The 18,190-nt window shown below is 40.3% G+C and overlaps 1 protein-coding gene across 1 annotated transcript in view; it reads left to right on the top strand.

The window, feature by feature from the left end:
* Positions 1–1,613: 1,613 nt before the first annotated feature.
* Positions 1,614–18,190, top strand: part of FTCDNL1 (formiminotransferase cyclodeaminase N-terminal like) — a 39,613-nt gene continuing 23,036 nt past the window's right edge. Inside the window, 3 exon segments of the mRNA XM_045868282.3 lie at positions 1,614–1,912; positions 3,763–3,884; positions 6,721–6,822. Coding sequence (XP_045724238.1) covers positions 3,773–3,884; positions 6,721–6,822 — 214 coding nt within the window. The 5' untranslated portion in view covers positions 1,614–1,912; positions 3,763–3,772.

Genomic DNA, 18,190 nt, shown 5'->3' with positions numbered 1-18,190 from the left:
TTACTGAGTAACTGCTGGGTGTTGATGCTTTCAGAAATGTTATCTTAACCCCAGCAGCTCTGTAAAGGGAAAGACTTTCTCACAGAGAGGATTAGGAGATGTGGGGAAGAAGCTTCAGTTCTAGCAGTTGTTACAGCTAGAACCCTGAGCCCCTAGGTGTCACACTGTTTTCTCTGGAGAGACAGATAAGACTAGATGTACTGTTACTACGTCTTCCATTGTAGCGAGTAGTCTCATCATGGGATTGTTTGGAATGGTGAGATACAGGGCCTTCAGTTCCATTGTCCTCCTTGGAAGGAAATGTTGGACATTGCAGTACTTTTTGTTAACTGGAAGCTAATGCTATGGTCAGTAAAAGCTCTCAAAAGGAGAGAAGAGAAAGTTAGGGACATCAGTCTAGTTAAATTATTTTGAAATTATTTGCTGACATTAGATGGGTATTGGTTTTTAGGCATTAACATGGGTGTATATTTTATGCATTTCTATTGCAGATTCAGTAGAAAAAATACCTAAATATATATTTAATTCCATAGGATCCCAAAGCACTTTGAGGATTTAAATTGATAAGCCAACCTCAAAGGGACTGATTCTTGCAACTAAAACACAGACACCTCTGGGGTGAAATGTGGCAACAGTTTGACAGGCATAGCAGTAGCTTAGGCCAGAAAGGATTTATCCAATTAAAATTATGGGATGAATTTTGGCTGGCAGAATGTAATTACCAGCCTTGGAATGAATCCAGGATCCTGAGGTTAACACCCCTCCTCTTGCCAACAACCCTCCTACCTGCCAACACTCCGAGATGGAGAAGGCTGGATCTGACACAATCGCACATAATACTGTTGTGACATCTAAGTACAATGATGATGATGTGAGAAGCATCATGAACCTGATTTTTTTTAACACTCATTATGTTACTTATTTTTATGCCACATTAGGCTAGAAACCAAATGTCCACATAAATGTTAATTTCCTCAAATCTGTGTTTAAAAAGTATAATTAGAAAATAAAAAAATAGATTTAAAAATTAATTTATTCTGTCAAAGTAGTTATTTAGTGATTATTTCACTTCAGGAACGAAATTGGATCAAAATGGTGACATTTAATCCTTGCTATATATATTTTTTAAAAAAACAGGTTTTTGTAGGAGAAATGTGTTCTCAAGGTTCACTGGCCTAGAAAAAAGGGAAATGCTTAATGCTTGGTTCATACCGCTCGTAACTTTTGGGTAAACGGGCAGGTGCTAGTACAGCTTTGTCGTCTGAGGGTGGGTCCAGCTCCTACTCACAAGCGCTTGCGGGCATTATTTCTCAGCAGAGACTTTACTAGCAGGGTGCGTCTGCGTGTGCGCCAGAGCCCCCTGCTGGGTGTATGATTAATGGGTAATGACCTCATCATTAGATTCTAATGCCCTTTTAAAAAGTCATTCATTTACAAGAGACAACTGTGGGGAATCCCAAGCTAAAGGACGGGGGGCGAAAAGGCAATTCCAAGCAGAACGTTAAGCTTTCGGGGCCGCCGGGCTGCGGGGAGCGCGGGGAGCGCGGGGAGCGCGGGGAGCGCGGAGCTGAGGTCAGGCAGCGACTCGCGGAGCGCGCTCGGGGCGGCGCGCGGCGGGCTGGAGCGCGAGCGGGGCGTCAGGGGGCGGGGCCGGCGGCGGAAGCTGCGCGCCGCTGTCGCGCGGCGACCCCGGCTCCGCGCCGTCCTACCCCTACCCCGCCGTCCCTCCACGCGCGCAGCTCGGTTTCCTTCCCGATGCGTCCGCGAGCGCCGGCGCTGGCTCGAGAGCCGACCCCGGCGGCCCCGCCGCGACCGTCCTTCGCTCCCGGGCCCCGCGGCCCGCAGACGCTGCTCCCGGCGGGCCTCGCGGGGCAGCGGGAGACTGCCCTAAGGCCCGCGCCGAGTCCCTCGGGTTAGCGTCTGCCCACGTGGCCCTGAGCCACTCCACACCGGAACCGGGGCGGGGCCACGCAGGGCATCCCAGCGGCGGGTTCCCGCCTCAGCACGCACTACCGCCCCCTCGGCGAGCCTTTTGGCGGCCCTAAAAGCGCGAACGGTGGTGTGTGCGCCGGCAGGCAGGTGATCTGGCGGAACTGTCGCGAACTGCTCCACTGGGCGCTGGCCTTGCTGGTTCCCCGTGGGGAGGCAGTTTTTTAGTTTATGGCCGGAAGTAATTGGATTGTGATTGGAGGGATGGGCGGACTAGGAGCGCATTCTTCCAAACCACTGTTTGCGAGGTTGCTGTGGGTTACTTTGTAAGTGGAAGAGGCAGGGAAACACTTACCCTTTTTGCTAACAAGCCTGACTGCTCTCCAAGAGCCTGGTGGCCGCTAATTTAAGCTTTTGCTGTGAAGGTAGATTTTTCTAACACCATCTTTGTGTGATTTAACTGTCCACAGGGAATCAAAATGTGGAATGAGAGGATGAAACTAATCCTTTCTTTTGCACTGTTAGGGGTTGCCATAAACACCATTTGTTAAAAAGCATAATTATGTTGGGAAAGTGCCTGATGAGACAATTAAGCTACATAAACACACTGAAAACAAATGAAAGCCAGAAGACGCCCACACCCCTTGTGTAAAGCAATTTTTTGTTTACACAGAAACGAGAGAGGTCTGAGCTGCTTTATTACAACGATGTTATTAATGTCTACAAAAACCTAATGGCCATATTTTAATTAATTTTCAGTCATGAGATGATGGTCCCGATATGAAAAGTTGCTTATAAACCTAAACTAGCCACGGAGCCCTGCATTCCCTCTAGGTTAGGACGATTAGGCCAATGAAAATCCTAGTGAACAGAAGCCAGAGCATTTATGCATCGACTGCACTGTTATTTGCACCAGAGCACAGTTTAGCTTAAACTCATAAGCTTAACGTTTGTCTCAAACTTGGACAGCATTCACTGCGGTATTCCTCACCCTGAGAACATTGCCTGATACAAGATAACCCTTATGAAATAATTTGTTGAATGAATTCGTGAGGGCCATGTTTAGTTATATTTAAAAGAGACCAAAATATGGCCTGATCTTGAAAAGGGGAATTATTTTGTAATTAATCCACTTTCAACAAAAGGGCATCAGTCACGTTTTTGGCATTATTGATTCATTATAGAATATATGTCAGATTTAGTTCAAGGAAGAGAGTCCTGTGAAAAGATTTTAAACTCATAAAGGAACTTTGGGGATTAAAGTATGAGAGGAATTTAGTCAAATAGTTGTCTAAACACCTGGTATCTTACAGCACCCAAATGAGTCCTTTTTATTTGTTCACATATTGCCTATAGCATGGCGCATAGAGATAACTTTTCTTTTTGCCAGAAAAGTAGTTTTTATAAGAATTTTGTTCATTTCCCTTTTCTACATTTCCCTAGTAAATCTCATTTAACGAGGATTAAGCTTATATGTTAAGTAGTATAGACCTTGAAAATGGGGATAATCTAAGGAAAATGGTGTTTAAAAGGGAATAAAATACTTTAACAAGTATTTTCATTTGCATGACAATTCAGGCTGAGTAACTTGCCCTATATTTTCTAGTATTGTTACTATGTTTGTAGGTTCATATGTGCATGACTGCATACACATGGTGTCTTGGTTGACTCAATCTGAGGATTTTTTCTTTTAGGTGTTCTCCGGGAATAAAATAGTGAAGTGTTCATATTATGACTGTCTGGTTTCCAAAAACTATATTTATGGTTAATGAACATGAAAATATGAATGAGCCATACAGACCAAAATGAACAGTAATTTTTTTCCTATTCTAGAAAAATCACCATGTCTTCTTCCATGGGGCTCCGTTTGGCTGCTTGTTTACTAAATATTTCAGAAGCCAGAAGAAAATACATTGTTGAGAACATAGCACAAGCATCTCTTCATGAAAAAAATGGTAGGAACAACACACAATTGAAGCGAATATGTATGAGTACAGTAGTTTTTTTATTCTGCAGACAGTGCTATAGAACACTCTTCCTTCTTCTAAGACTTTCCTCCTTGTTCTGGGGCTGTTACAGCTTCTGCAGGACTCCAGGATACTGAGATAGAACAGTTACTCATATGTGGACATGTGCTCTTTCCGAAAGCCTGCGTAAGCTCAGCAGTGCACCTATTCACATTGGAGAGTGAGTGTGTGAGATGAGCATTGTTCAGGAGTTCAGGCTCCTGAGGACGATATATTTACATAAAGGTTTAATGTTTCCTGCATGGGCCATTTATTTGATCATTAATAGAATGAGCATAATTGTACATTATGCTTTTTATTCAACAGGTTAAATAAAAAATAAACTTGCCAAATACCAGCTACTTTTCAAAGCTCTCCTGCCAACAAAGCCCATGCTTTTATTACAACATTATTATTTCTACTCCATTTTCTCCATATAAAAACTTGTAGGCAATTGCATTTAAGTGATGTGTGTAAGATCACTCAGCAAGTCAGAAGACTGGACCTCAAGCCTCTTTACTCCCTGGGCCAGTATTTCCAATGAGAGATATTACTCTTTATTTTACTCTTGTTAAAATGTTCGTGTGATGACACACAGTTCTGGATTCCAGTTGTTTTTGCCTTCACACACAAACCAAACAGTGTATTCGGACTTCTAATCATTTAAGTAGAAATGCTTTGTTACTAAATCAACTTTTTGGCAACAGGTGAGCATTAGGGTCACAATCCTGAAGCATGTGAGACAGTATATTTTAATTTCTGAGTCATTTTTGATTTGGTGACTACTTTTCATGAGAAAGAAGTATTTTCACCTAGCCCATTTCTAATGGTGAGCACATTTAAGTTTACTGTCTTACAACTTTGCAGGAGCTGGGAACGTCTAAGAAAATTCCTGGTAATTGCTGATAAGAAAACTCCTCTGGAGTCAGTATGCAGCTGTGCTTTTGCATTCTCTTTGTGGGAAGAGCCAGCTTGGGCCCCTCATTGTCAGACACAGTACTTCTAAAGGGATTGGGTTACCTGTCTCTGTGATTAAGTGAATGTGCAGGGACATTTGTGGAAGCCATAGACTGATGGACACCTGGGTCTCAACTCACAGTTTTTATCAGCTTATTAGTGGCAGCAACTCAAGTGGAATTATAGCTATTATACTCCATTACAAATACCAAACAATTTACTTCTGCTGAGATTCATACTGACAGTTCCTCCTGCCAGCAGTAATTTTTTTTTCTAGACGCATGCTTAAGAAATTGCGGGAGAGAGTGTTTCATTCTTTTAGCATTTGATTCAATTGTATCATATGAAACTGAGAATAAAAGCTTTTCAGAAGAAGATTTAGGATGAAAAAATAAAATCATCTCTTTTCTTCCAGGAGCTAGAGTATGTTGAAAAAATACATAAAATAAGAGGTTGTATAATCTTGTTCTTGCTTCGTCTTTTATGGTTTTAAAAATGAAGGAAGGTGGCACTAGCTAAGAAAATGACCTGTCGTTTTACAAATATTTTAAATGCATTTATTTTTAAATGAGTGGAATAAAATTATATACCCATATTTTTTCTGATTAAGCAATGTGAAAATATTTAAATGGCCTAAAATGTCTTAGGTAAAGAAACCTGAGTTATAAATTTTAGATGTACACCAGGGCAGGGCTCTGTAGATGCTCATTTGGCTATGAGTGAGTGACATATGTTTATCTTTTCATGTTATTAAAATTAATAGCACAGGGCTGCTGTAAGCTCTGTAGTTCCTGTGTGTAACTCATTTTTCCTCTCTTCTGAAAAGATTAATTGTTAGGCTGCCAGGGGACAGGGCAACAAAGGTATAATAGCATAGCTAACGGTTTAATTACTGCCTGAAAACTTTTGTCCTTCACTTTGAATTTGCTTTTGTAGGCTTAAGGGGGACTTTTAAGGAGGCTGAACCAGGCTTGTAAACTTTAAAAATAACTTTGGGGTAATGTGCGGCTGCCATACAAGTGTATGGCAGCTTTCTCCTCCAGGTTACACATTCAAATGAGTCACAAGCCACCAAAAGCTGGAAGTCGTTAACATCTGAAGACTGTTGGTGGCCTCTGAAAAGGAGATGGTGGAGACAGACCAGTTTCTAGCAGGTGCATACATCCCAGGAACCTGTGCTTCAGGCACTCATTGGCCTATCTTAGCTTTTCCAGATGTCAGGTTTTGATCCAGGCAGTTTGTTTTGTGGGTTTTGGAAGAAAAAACTGACAAAGCCTAGAGGATGAGATTGAGAAGGACCAGAATTTAGAGTGTGTGATTTGGCGATTGAAAGAAGAGGCTATGGGTGGCTCAGTTGGTTAAGCTACTGCCTTCGGCTCAGGTCATGATCCTGGAGTCCCAGGATCGAGTCCCGCATCGGGCTCCCTGCTCGGCAGGGAGTCTGCTTCTCCCTCTGAAAATCTTTAAAAAAAAAAAAAAGAAAGAAAGAAAGAAGAGGCTACCATCTTAAACTGAGTTGAGAGAACTTTGGCAAGCCCAGTAGCAAGTCCAAGAGATGATCTGTCATAAACACCAAAGGCTAGCCTCCGAATGGAGCCTCTGAACTGTTCTAACTGGATAACAGATCTAGTTATAACTATAATCTGGTTATATAGTAATGTGATAAGAAGTAGACATTACTAGTGAATTTCGTGATTAGTCAATGTCACTTCAGAGGTCAAATCCCAGAATTTTTCTATCAAGCTAAGTTTAATTGTATCAGAAGAAATAAATTATTAAGATTCCATCACAGAAAAAAAATTCTTGCACATATGTGTTTTCTTTACAGGGCAGAAATAACCTGAAGCATCAATGCTCAATATATTTTCATTTTCTGATCAAGACTACATCAAATCAGTCATTACAATATCGGCTTCTATTAATGAATTAGGTAAGATTTCAGTTTCTTTGTTTATCTATATGTCTTTTGATGACGGGTAAGCTTCAGGTAGACCTGAATGCTCTTTAACCATTGATTTCCTATATAAATCTGAATACTCAAGAGAGTATACCCCAAAAGATCATTTCATTATTCTTCTGATCATGTGTATCTCAAACATTTCCCATTTCCTCTTTATTAAAATAAACCTTGGGGTCCAAGATTTAATAATATTCTTTCATTGAAGATGATGATCCCAAATCTTATGTGGTTAAGGAAACCTTTTCTAGTTTTAACCTGTGAAGTAATAGTGTTGAAATCAACCTTGATTTCACTGATAAGTTGGCATGGAATGAAATACACTAAGCAGTTGTGTTTTGAGTTGGGACCCTGAAATCTTTAGTTCATGAGTTGAAATGAAATGAACTCCATGTCTCATAGGGATGTTGTCAGGCTTAATAGGACAACTTGAATTGGAAGGATCATAACTGTTTAAAGAAAAGCCTATATCATCTTAATATTGCTTAGTAAAGGGTTCAAGATATTTTCAAATAAACCTGATTTCAACTTGGCAGTGTCTTCTTTCAAAAGGCCTATTTGTTTGGAGAGCAGAGTGGACTGATAACTTCCAGCAAACATAGGACAGATTATCTTGAATGTTAATCATAGGATGTAAATTTGCTTCTTTGTTGTTTATCTCTATTGCTAAAATGGCCATATTGCACTAATGAAAACTCAGAGTCCTAGTGGTATAGGTGTCCATAAAATGCACTTAGATGAATGATTCAATGGAAAAATCTAATTACTGAACAAGAGCAAAATCAAATACTTACGTTTCAGAAAAATGTATGTGTGTATATTGTAATGTAATTATTCATAAAGCATTCTGAAAATAACACGGAATTTTATCAGATTAATTTGATAAAATTGAAAAAATTTGAAGTAACCAACTGAAAAAAAATACGAAATTGTTTAAGACTGATGAACATTGCATAATTCCTCCACTTTTGGGAATAAAATTGCTGGCAGAAATGTGAAACTTTATGACAATTGGGAGGTGAGATGAAAGGAAACGGTTGGATCTTTTTTTTTTTTATTTGGATAAAAATAACCTCCTATACAGATTGCAAAAGAAAAACAACAAGTGGGACAGTAAAATTATAGCTGCTTCTTTAGATGCAAGTGAAAGTTTAGTGATTGCTGTTTACAATTTCACATTTTAAGGCAATTCTCTTCTGGCTGCCAGCTTGGAGGCCTTTAAGTCTATTACTATGGAGGTTCGAGAGGGGATCCACTCTTGCCTGGGAGCAGTGAACCTCTTTCCCATTTACCCTCTCTCTGGTGTCCCACGGGACGAGTGTGGAGCTGTGGCCAGAAGTACGAGAAAGTTGAGGGTAGTGTGTCATTCCTGATTGGAAACCATTTTTCACAAATCAGAACAGTTTGTGATAATATAATCATTCCTCAACTCCCTGGTAAGAGTTGACCTTGAAGAACTACATCAACAATAGGCTCTCATGGGTTGCAATGCATACTGTGTCTCTGTGACTATCTTTCCACTTTCCACCCGACAACACTGTGGAACTCTAAATGCCCTGGGATGGGGCAAATCAACCATTTGTCCCTTACAGATTCACCATAGATCATGAGAAAAACAGTAGTTTCTAATGAGTTCCTTAGACTCTTCAGGGCAGAACAATGGTGTGTTTTGCCCATCTGTGTCCTATTTTCTTGAGCAGGGGTAATGATGAGGTTGAAAAACCACTTAAATGTTAACTCCTACCCCTTTTTCCTCTGATTTTTTTTTTCTTTCCCTATGCACAACTCTCTTTAAGATTTGCTTTGGAACTGAACTGTCACGTGCTTGATTTCAGCCCCAGGGGTGAATTTAATTTGGAAAATTTGAGCTATGTCACTTGAGGTGTTTTTGAATTAGGCAAATTGGGAGAAAAGAAAGACCTTTTGCCTGGACTGTCTAGCTGCACCGTGGTTAATTACAAGATGCAGAGGCTCATAACCTTTGGAGGGAAGTCCGCCTTAGGATAATTGCATTCTTCTCTGTATGACCTCAGAAGTCCCTGTATGATGTTGCCTCATTTTTATTTAATGCTGAATTGTCTAACATTTGGGATGTAGATTTGGACTCTGGCTAAGCTGAGCTACACCAAGTACTAGCCATAGGAAAAGAGACTTGTTTCCAGAGGAGCACCTCACTGCTTGTGCTGCATTTTAATGTGAGCTGACAATTTAAAGATTATTTCCCAGGGAAATCCTGGCCCAAAATTTGCCATACTTTTTATCCAAGAAAGGGTTAAAATTCAGCATGGGGGAAAATACGTTTCACACAAAAATGAAGAGTTCAGAATTGTCCAGACCAGAATAATGATTTTAATTGTCTTCAAAACAATTATGTTCAATTACATTAAATCTCAAATTAGCTAGTACATGAAGTTCTTCATGACATCAGGATAGTCCACCCCCAGATGTTCATCCTGCATAGGAGACAGTTGAGGGTCTGGACACAGATTTCTCCCTTCCCTTGCCCTTTTGCTCCATTGGCAGCTACTGTACCTCATGATTTAAACATGGACATTTCTAATTAAATGAGAGCTCAGCTGCATTCTTGAACTAATTTATAACATTTGATTTGAAATGTAATAGCTTCAATCTTCATCTGATTAAAAACAGTCATATACTGTATATGGTTACTATTTTGATGCTGCAACACGCAGTTTTTATTTTTACATTCCCCTTTCTACACAGCTGTTCATCTAATATCCAGTTTTTTTAAGTTTTTTTTTTTTTTTTTTTTGTAACAGCATGCTCAGGCATTCTTATGAGGTAGAAGTATTCAAATTCTAGGATCTTACTGTTCTCAAAACAGTGAAGGGATGTTTTCACTTAGGGTTACCCCTTCTCACGGAAACCAACTTTAGGATAATCATTTAACCAACTTTCTTTGGGAGGAAGGGCAATGGAGAATATTCCAGTGACATGAAAAATAGCTAATATTAATATGTGTAATTCATGTATGCTTTATATGTAAATATTCTGAATGATGTATTTCAGAACTTTTTTATAGCACTTGTAAGCTTGCTTATAACTTAAGGAATGGGCTCTTTTTTTTTTAAGATTTTATTTATTTATTCATGAGAGACACACACAGAGAGAGGCAGAGGCAGAGGGAAAAGCAAGCTCCCCAAGGAGCAGGGAGCCCGATGCAGGACTCGATCCCAGGACCCTGGGATCATGACCCAAGCCGAAGGCAGCTGCCTAACCATCTGAGCCACCCAGGCGCCCAAGGAATGGGTTCTTAAAGTGGGGTCCAAAATTAGTGTTCGGGGGCCTTATAAATAATGTCAAAATCATTTGCAAGTTTTATGCATGTATGCATACATAGGCACAAACACACATACTTTTGCATATAATATTCTTTGAAGAACTTTTAGGATAAAGGGCACAGCAATGCGGGGGCTCAGATGTGAGAGCACCCTGGGTTTGAGGACCTGCAAAAGCCTTCAGTGTGGCAGGCTGGAACTTAGAGATGGGGTGGAATGAGAGGCATTCCTGAGTATGTTAAAAAAATGAAGCTTCAGAGGTAGTTAGAGGTCAGAGCATGAAGTCCTATATGCCAGATTAAGGAGTTTAAACCTATCCTAAAGGCAGTGAGAACCACAGAAGAGTTTTAAGCAAGAGAGTGGTGTGAATGGCTTTGAATTTTAGAAAGCTTGCTCTGCCTGCCTGTTAGAGGATGGACAGGAAGCAGGCAGACCAGTTTGGAAAGGTGATGGTGCCCTAGATAATAAAGTGGAAAGAATGGAGAGAACCCATAGGATGTTGGGGGAGGGGGCGTGGGAACAAAGCAGTGGTATGAAAGTGTCATCACTTACAAATGATGGAAAAAAGGGGATTTGGAGGGAAAGAGCATGAATATTTTTTTATATGCTGCCATTTGGCAATTAGATATAAAATTGAGAGCTAGGAGACACAGAGATCTAGTCTGTATTTATTTAAAGCTTACACTTTTCCAAAAATGTTTGGACTTTGGTTTTCCTTTTCAATAAAAACCACATTTTATCTGTTAGGCTCTTTCATTTTTATCTGTATTGTCTCTTAAAATTTTTTCTTTCCTCTTTTTTCCCCTTCCTCCCTGTGTCCTTACCTCTCTGTCCTCTTTCCTCCTTCCTTTCCTCCTTTTTCCTCTTTGTTATTATCCAAATGATACACACATGTGGCTGAAAGTTGACTGTTTCACAGGGTTTGTTCCCAAAACTCTAAGTACCTACATAACTCCCTTTTCCCTATCACTTTAATTTCCTTCTCCCCAGAGCCAAGTGCTTTCAACTCTCTTGTCTTAATCATTTAGGATTCAACTCCAGATATCTAAATATCAATTCATATTGGTGCTTCTTGGTTTTTCGGTTTTAGGCATTGTCTATAGACTTCTCCCTGCAGAAGGTGAAAATTTAGCTTCCTTTCACCACCCACCCCTGACCCCCAACATACACACACTCACACACTCTTCCTAATTCTCCCTCTTTTCCATGCAGTTATATCAAAATTTGGATAAATATTTAGTGGTTACGTTATTATAACTATGTAAACATTATTCACAATGAAGCATTTAGAATGTTGTTATTATTTTACCCTTTCTGCACAACTTTTTCTTTTGCTGAATGGATCATTATAATTTTGATTGTTTGTTTACTTAGTTTTTATTTATTTATTTATTTATTTTATTTTTTTTTTTTTAAAGATTTTATTTATTTATTTGAGAGAGAGAGAATGAGAGACAGAGAGCAGGAGAGGGAGGAGGGTCAGAGGGAGAAGCAGACTCCCTGCTGAGCAGGGAGCCCGATGTGGGACTCGATCCCGGGACTCCAGGATCATGACCTGAGCTGAAGGCAGTCGCTTAACCAACTGAGCCACCCAGGCGCCCTACTTAGTTTTTAATATACTGATCAATGGTTTAGCCCCAACCTGTCTGTTAATAATAGCATCTCTCCATGCATTTAGATAGAACATTCCCTGCATTGAATGTTCTATCAGTTTCATCTTCTTAAAGAATCATCTTCTAGACCTCTCTGACCTGTTCCAATTAGTACTGGTTGCCCTCAGTTTGTTGAGGATAACTGTCATCATGGAATCTCCCTTAACTATCATCCTGGGTGTTCCCTGCACCTCTCTCCATGTTGGATATACTGGTTCCTAAATCTCATATCTTCTCTTTTTTGTCCCCCTTGGCTTACGTCCTTGTTTTAGGGGAACATATTGTCTGCTTGCTTCCTTTAAAAAGGGGGGGGAGTATATTTTTGAGACCTTTCATGTCTGAAAATGCTATTATTCTAGCATCACACTTGTTAGTTTGGCTAGGTATAAAATAATAATTCCTTTATTTTGAAAACATTGTATTATTGAATTCTTATTTTTATGTTACTGTTGAAACCTCTAAAGCCATTATGAGTCCTAATCTTTGTATGTGATCTGTCATTTCTCTCTGGAAGCTTGTAAGATCTTCACTTTGTTCCTAGTGTTCTGAAATTTCTGTGATGTGCCTTTGTATGGGTCTGTTTTCATTTATTATGCTGGAGATGTGTTACGCCCTTTGAATCCTTGACACTCTTGTTCCTCTGTGCCAGACAACTCTTGAATTATCTCACTGATGATTTCTTCCATTTTCTCTGTTCTTTCTGGAAGCTCCGTTATTTGGATATTGGAACTCTTATACTGGTTCTCGACACTTATTTTCTCTCTTTTCCCCATCATTTTATATTTTTATAATACTTTCTGGCAAATTTCCTCTATATGCCAAGCCTTCAGTAAGTCTTTCATTTCTTCTATATTAGTTTCCAAATGCTTTTATATACTCTCTGAATGGTCCTTTTATCTTATTATTTGAAATGACATCCTGGCCATGTTTCATGAATGCAGTATCAATGGATAATTTTTGATATTTTCTTCTTCCTGTATTATGTCTGTTTTTCAACCCCTACCCTCATCCTCACCCACAGGTTGTTTGTTTGTTTTAAAGGCTGTCCTTGGATGTCTGATGATTCTTGGTTGACTGCTTACTCTAAGAGTGGACACTAAGAGACTGAATGGATATTCTCCGTATATAGGTGGAGTTTGTCAGCTGTAGACTCATCTGACTAGATCATTTCTTGGGGAACCCCTATGTCAGTATTTTTTTTTTTTTTTTGGTCTTTCCTCTTGGGCTGTTCAAGTTCCTCGGAGAAGGATCTTCCAGTCTTCAGCCTGGAGGGTAGACACAGCTGTCCATGTTTTAGGAGATGAATTGTAGACGAGGGCTGATAGAGTCTCAGCATTTAGTTTGTAAATATTCTCTTAGCTCTTCATTACTCATCCCTACCCTCAGCTGTGCCCAGTATTCCCCAGCCCAGATACCTTGGTGCCAGATGCCTCTTGTGTCTTCTGTCAGGGTGGGGGCAGGGCACTTGCCTGTCTATGTGGAGGGCGGGTAACATCTAACTGCTGCTTAAACAGACTTTCCACCAGCTTCCCTGTTTTGAGCTTTGCCTTTATCTTCCCTTCCAAAGTGAGTCTGCCATTTCTGATCATTATCAAGTACCTGTGGCCTAAGTCAGGTTGCTTCTCTGCTGTTCCTCTTGCTGCCTTGCATCTGCTTAATCACCTACCACTCTTATATCTGTTTTCCAAGTTCCAGTGCTATTGCCTCCTCCTCCATTTCACGTCCATTTGTTTGAGTGAGTCCTTGCTTTTAAAAAGTATCCCTTTCCCATCTTTTTCCTGGGATTTTGGGAAGCAGTGAAAGTAAACATAAGGATCCATACTCTCATTTTACTTGGAAGTCCCTACTTCTGTAGTTCTTCTTGATGATTTTTAATTAATTTGGATCATTCAAGAACACTTAATTCACCTAATTTGGAATCAGTGGTAAGTTTACAGGAACATATTCTTTTGTCTGATGTCTAACTCAATATTGAAGATATTTAGTCTCAGTTTCTGGGTTTTTATAAATTTTTTAATAAGCATTTTTCTCTGAAGGATTGCTGTGGGCCATACTGCTTCCTGTATGTTTTTCCCTTCTTCCTTACTCAGTGTTTTTACACGTGGGAGCCAGTGTTTCTGAAACATGACCCTGTTTCCCATTCACACATAAATCTTCGTGAGAAGGATTGAATGAAAATTTGGGGGAGGGGTCAGGGCAGAAGGTGCTCAGGCAAGTTCTCCCAATGATTTGCCAGTGACAATGGGCTTACCTAACATGTAGACTTATAACATCAGCTTTAAAAGTCTGGATGATAGCTATGATTTTTATAAATGATATGGAAACCTGTTTTTTGTTTTATGTCATTAACCAAATGAAATAATGTTTGTACAATGCCATATAAATGGACATTATTTAGAAGACTGGAAAGATAAAGTGCTAGCTAAGTAAGTTACGTGAGTAAAGAAATAGCTCCTACATGATTGATTTTTATTTTTTGATTTACCTCAAAATATATAAAACAATGAATTTGATTAGAAATATCAGCCTTGTTAGATGTTTTTTTGAGTATTTTTATGACTTGGAGGACACGTGCCATGACAGATTCACACGATGTCAACACTTGTGTGATAGTCTTGAGACCCTTTGATTACCTTATTACGGATTGTCAAAACATGGGCTGATCTGGCAAATCAGGCACAACTTTCCACTTCAAGAATTTTCTACCCCGATTCTCTAGTTGCTATGGAGATTGTCTCATAAAACAGCCCTGGATTTGGTTGAGATTAGTCAATTTAGATGCTGGGTTCTGATATAATTCTCTCCACCATCAGCAATGCCCTCATTGCCATAGCATAAAAACAGTGGTTGGTTTTACGAGCATATGTTAACATAGTTTTAGGACATAGCTTTTAGTTTGAGAATTTTAAGGATACTGGCACCGTATTTTAAGAAAACTGAAAAAACAGGGGATTGTGCATTAGGAAAGTACTTAAAATATTAAGATTGATTTAGTACATTTTAACTACAAAGGAGAATTACCAGGTTGTTCATAAATGCATATTACTACAGGTTTAATAAATGCAACAGGATTATATCTACTAATGTAAACAGAGGTACTAATGAGGAAGGATAAGGCCAAATGGGAGAAATGGAATAAACTAATCTGTTCTTCCACAGCAATTACAGATGAACCCAACCATACTTGAAAAAAGCTGCACTCTTTTCTTTTGCTTTGACTCTGTGGTAACCTGAAGTCCAAGCAAGTTACCCCATGGAGCAAGCCATGACCAGTGGAGGGACCTGAATTGGTAGATGCATACTCTCATCTTTTGTCCTTGAGATGGACAATTCTGAGGCCCATTCCAGCAAGGCCAAGCCCCAGTTGCTCACAGTGATGACTAGCTTGATAACACACCTTTGTATTGGCTCTCCCTCCTTCCCTGTTTTACTCTTGATGCATATTGAATAGGATTTATTGCAAATATTGACCAAAAAATGACTATATTATAAGAATCTTGGGATGATTGGGTGGAGTGCATGAAATCTTTGCTGCCTAACTGCATACTTCTTGTAATTCTGCCCTAATCTAGAAGTCACTTAGAAGATTTATAGTTAAAAATTGGGAGGCCTCCCACCCTACCTCTAAAGGGTCTCAGAATACTTATGATGAAGCCATGGGTCATTGTGGGAGATATTAACATTCACTACTTACGAGTAAAGGCAGCCCTGGGGGGCTCTCAAAGTTTAAGGGCTCCAGGTTTTCTGGTTTTGAGTAGTTATTTATAGTATCCAGAGATTGATTTTATGTGATTGCTGATGGTGTTTCAGAGAGTGTGAACCTAATAAGGGATTTATAGCAAGTCACTGACATCAAAGCTAACTTTTTGAGCCCAGGTTCCTGGATCTTGGCAATTCTTTTTTTTTTTTTTTTAAGATTTAATTAATTAATTAATTAATATGAGAGGGAGAGAGCACATGTGTGCGAGTGGGGGGAGGAACAGAGGGAAAGGGACAAGGAGACTCCACATTGAGCACAGAGCCTGACTCGGGGCTTGATATCATGACCCTGAGATCATGACCTGAGCTGAAATCAGGAGTCAGATGTTCAACTGACTGAGCCACCCAGATGCCCCCTGACTTTGGCACTTCTTTTCCTGAGTTTCTTTTCTTTTTTATCCCTGCTTCCTAGCATTTGTAATGACTCCCAAAGTCAAAGTCACTAGGATTAGAAAATTCTGAAGAAATGACATAGTGATGCTAGTGACACTGATGGGCCTGTAAAGTGAGCTACAGTTTAAGAAAACTGAAAAAACAGGGGATTGTGCATTAGGAAAGTACTTAAAATATTAAGATTGATTTGACCCAAGTCTGTCCACACTCTCCTGGATCTACCAGCCTGTCTACCTGCTCTCCATTGGTTAAGTGAGGGTGTACTTCTTCAGGAGACCCAGAGCATGTGATAATAGTAATGACAACAACATATGGTTATAACATGGTTTTAATTAGATCAATTATCATTTGTTGTTTGACTACTAAAATTGATATATTAAAAAATTCATTGCCCAATTTTAGTTAACTAAAAACATACAGTAAGATAATATCTTGAGATACTAATTTTTGTGTGCTTTCCCCCATAGACTATGAGTGACTGTTTCCTGGACAGACTGAGTTATCTGCTACCTTGAGGGGTATTGAATTTTTATAGTGGGAGTGAGGAAGTAGCAGTCAGGGTTTACTTGGGTGGCCCAGTTGGTTAAGCCTCCGACTTTGATTTTGGCTCAGGTCATGATCTCAGGGTCGTGAGATGGAGCCCCGCATCAGGCTCCACACTGGACGTGGAGCCTGCTTAAGCTTCTCTCTCTTTCTCTCTCTGCCACTCCTCCCCCTCCCTCTCAAAGAAAAAATAAAGGAAGTAGCAGTCAGTGTTCATGTTTGAATTTTTGACAAATTAAAGGAGAGGCCTGGGAAAAGCAGTGCACAAAGTTTATACCATTGCAGTAGAAAAGACGAGGGAGGAGGCCACCTCACTCCCTGCCCAGAAGAAGATGAGGACTGGGGTCCAGGTTTGAAAGGAGGATGTTCGTTATAAATAGTACACTCTTTCCTTTCCCAAATTTTGAACCAGTTTGTGAGTAAAGAAAGGCAGATGAGAAATGGAAGTAGTAACTTTTATTTTTTTTTTAAAGATTTTATTTATTTATTTGACACACAGAGGGAGAGAGAGCATGACCAGTGGGGGAGGAGCAAGGGCAGAGGGAGAAGCAGGCTTCCCGCTGAGCAGGGAGCCCGATGTGGGACTCAATCCCAGGACCCCAGGATTATGACCTGAGCTGAAGGCAGATGCTTAACTGACTGACCACCCAGGCACCCAGGAAATACTAACTTTAATACTGATGAAACTAACACTGACTGCTGAGCTTACTCAACCAGAGAATCAGACAGACTCATCCAGCCAGTCACAGGCAGCACTGGACAGCACAGGCCTGCCCCTGGAAAGCTTTTGGCAAGGAGGAGTGGACCATAATATGTGTTTCCTGCTGACAGCTAGCTCCTAAGAAGGAAGAAGGAGAAAGGGTATGCCTATGCAAACACAGCTTCTCTTCCAAATTCCCCATCAGGGAATGACATTTAGGAGGAGCAAGGCCAATGTTTATTTCCTAGGGCTTCAGTAACAAAGTGCCACACACCAGGTGGTTTAAACAACAAAATTTGTTATCTCACAGCTCTGAAGGCTAGAAGTCAGAGATCCAGGTGTCAGCAGGGTTGGTTCCTTCTGGGGGCCGTGAGGGTAGGATCTATTTCATTTTGGCTTTTAGATGGCCCTCTTCATGTTCACATGTCATTTCCCCATATATTGTCTATGTCCAAATTTCTCTCTCTCTCTTTTAAGAGATTTTATTTATTTTATTTATTTTAGAGAAAGAGAGTGAGAGCACGGGGAGCAGGGGGGAGGGAGAGTGAAAGCACGGGGAGAGAGAGAATCTCCAGTAGACACTCAGCTGAGCACAGAGCCTGACACGGGGCTTGATCGCACGACCCTGAGATCATGACCTGAGCTGAAACCAAGAGGCAGATACTTAACCGACTGAGACACCCGGGTGCCCCCCAAATTTCTCTTTTATGAGGACACCAGTCATATTGGATTAGGGCCCCACCCTACTCCTGTATATGACCTCATCTTAACTAATTTTATCTACAATGACCCTATTCCCAAATTCATAGTCTCATGTCCTGGGGCTATGACTTCAACATATGGATTTGGGGTGGGGCGCAGTTTAACCAGCAAGACCAGCAGAACTCTCTCCATGTAGAAAAAATGTCCGTAGTGAGCAAGAAACATTTTTCCCCCAGAGGAGTTTTAAAAAAGTAGGCATAGGGTTCCCATGAGAGGTGGCAAAGAACAGAGGG

The sequence above is a fragment of the Mirounga angustirostris genome, unplaced genomic scaffold (assembly GCF_029215605.1).
Source record: "Mirounga angustirostris isolate CCGP_5_RB_7025 unplaced genomic scaffold, mMirAng1.0.hap1 SCAF_3, whole genome shotgun sequence".
NCBI classification, from domain to species: Eukaryota; Metazoa; Chordata; class Mammalia; order Carnivora; family Phocidae; genus Mirounga; species Mirounga angustirostris.
The sequence above is the reverse complement of the archived record's forward strand: the minus strand, read 5'-3'. Positions and strand labels throughout refer to the sequence as shown.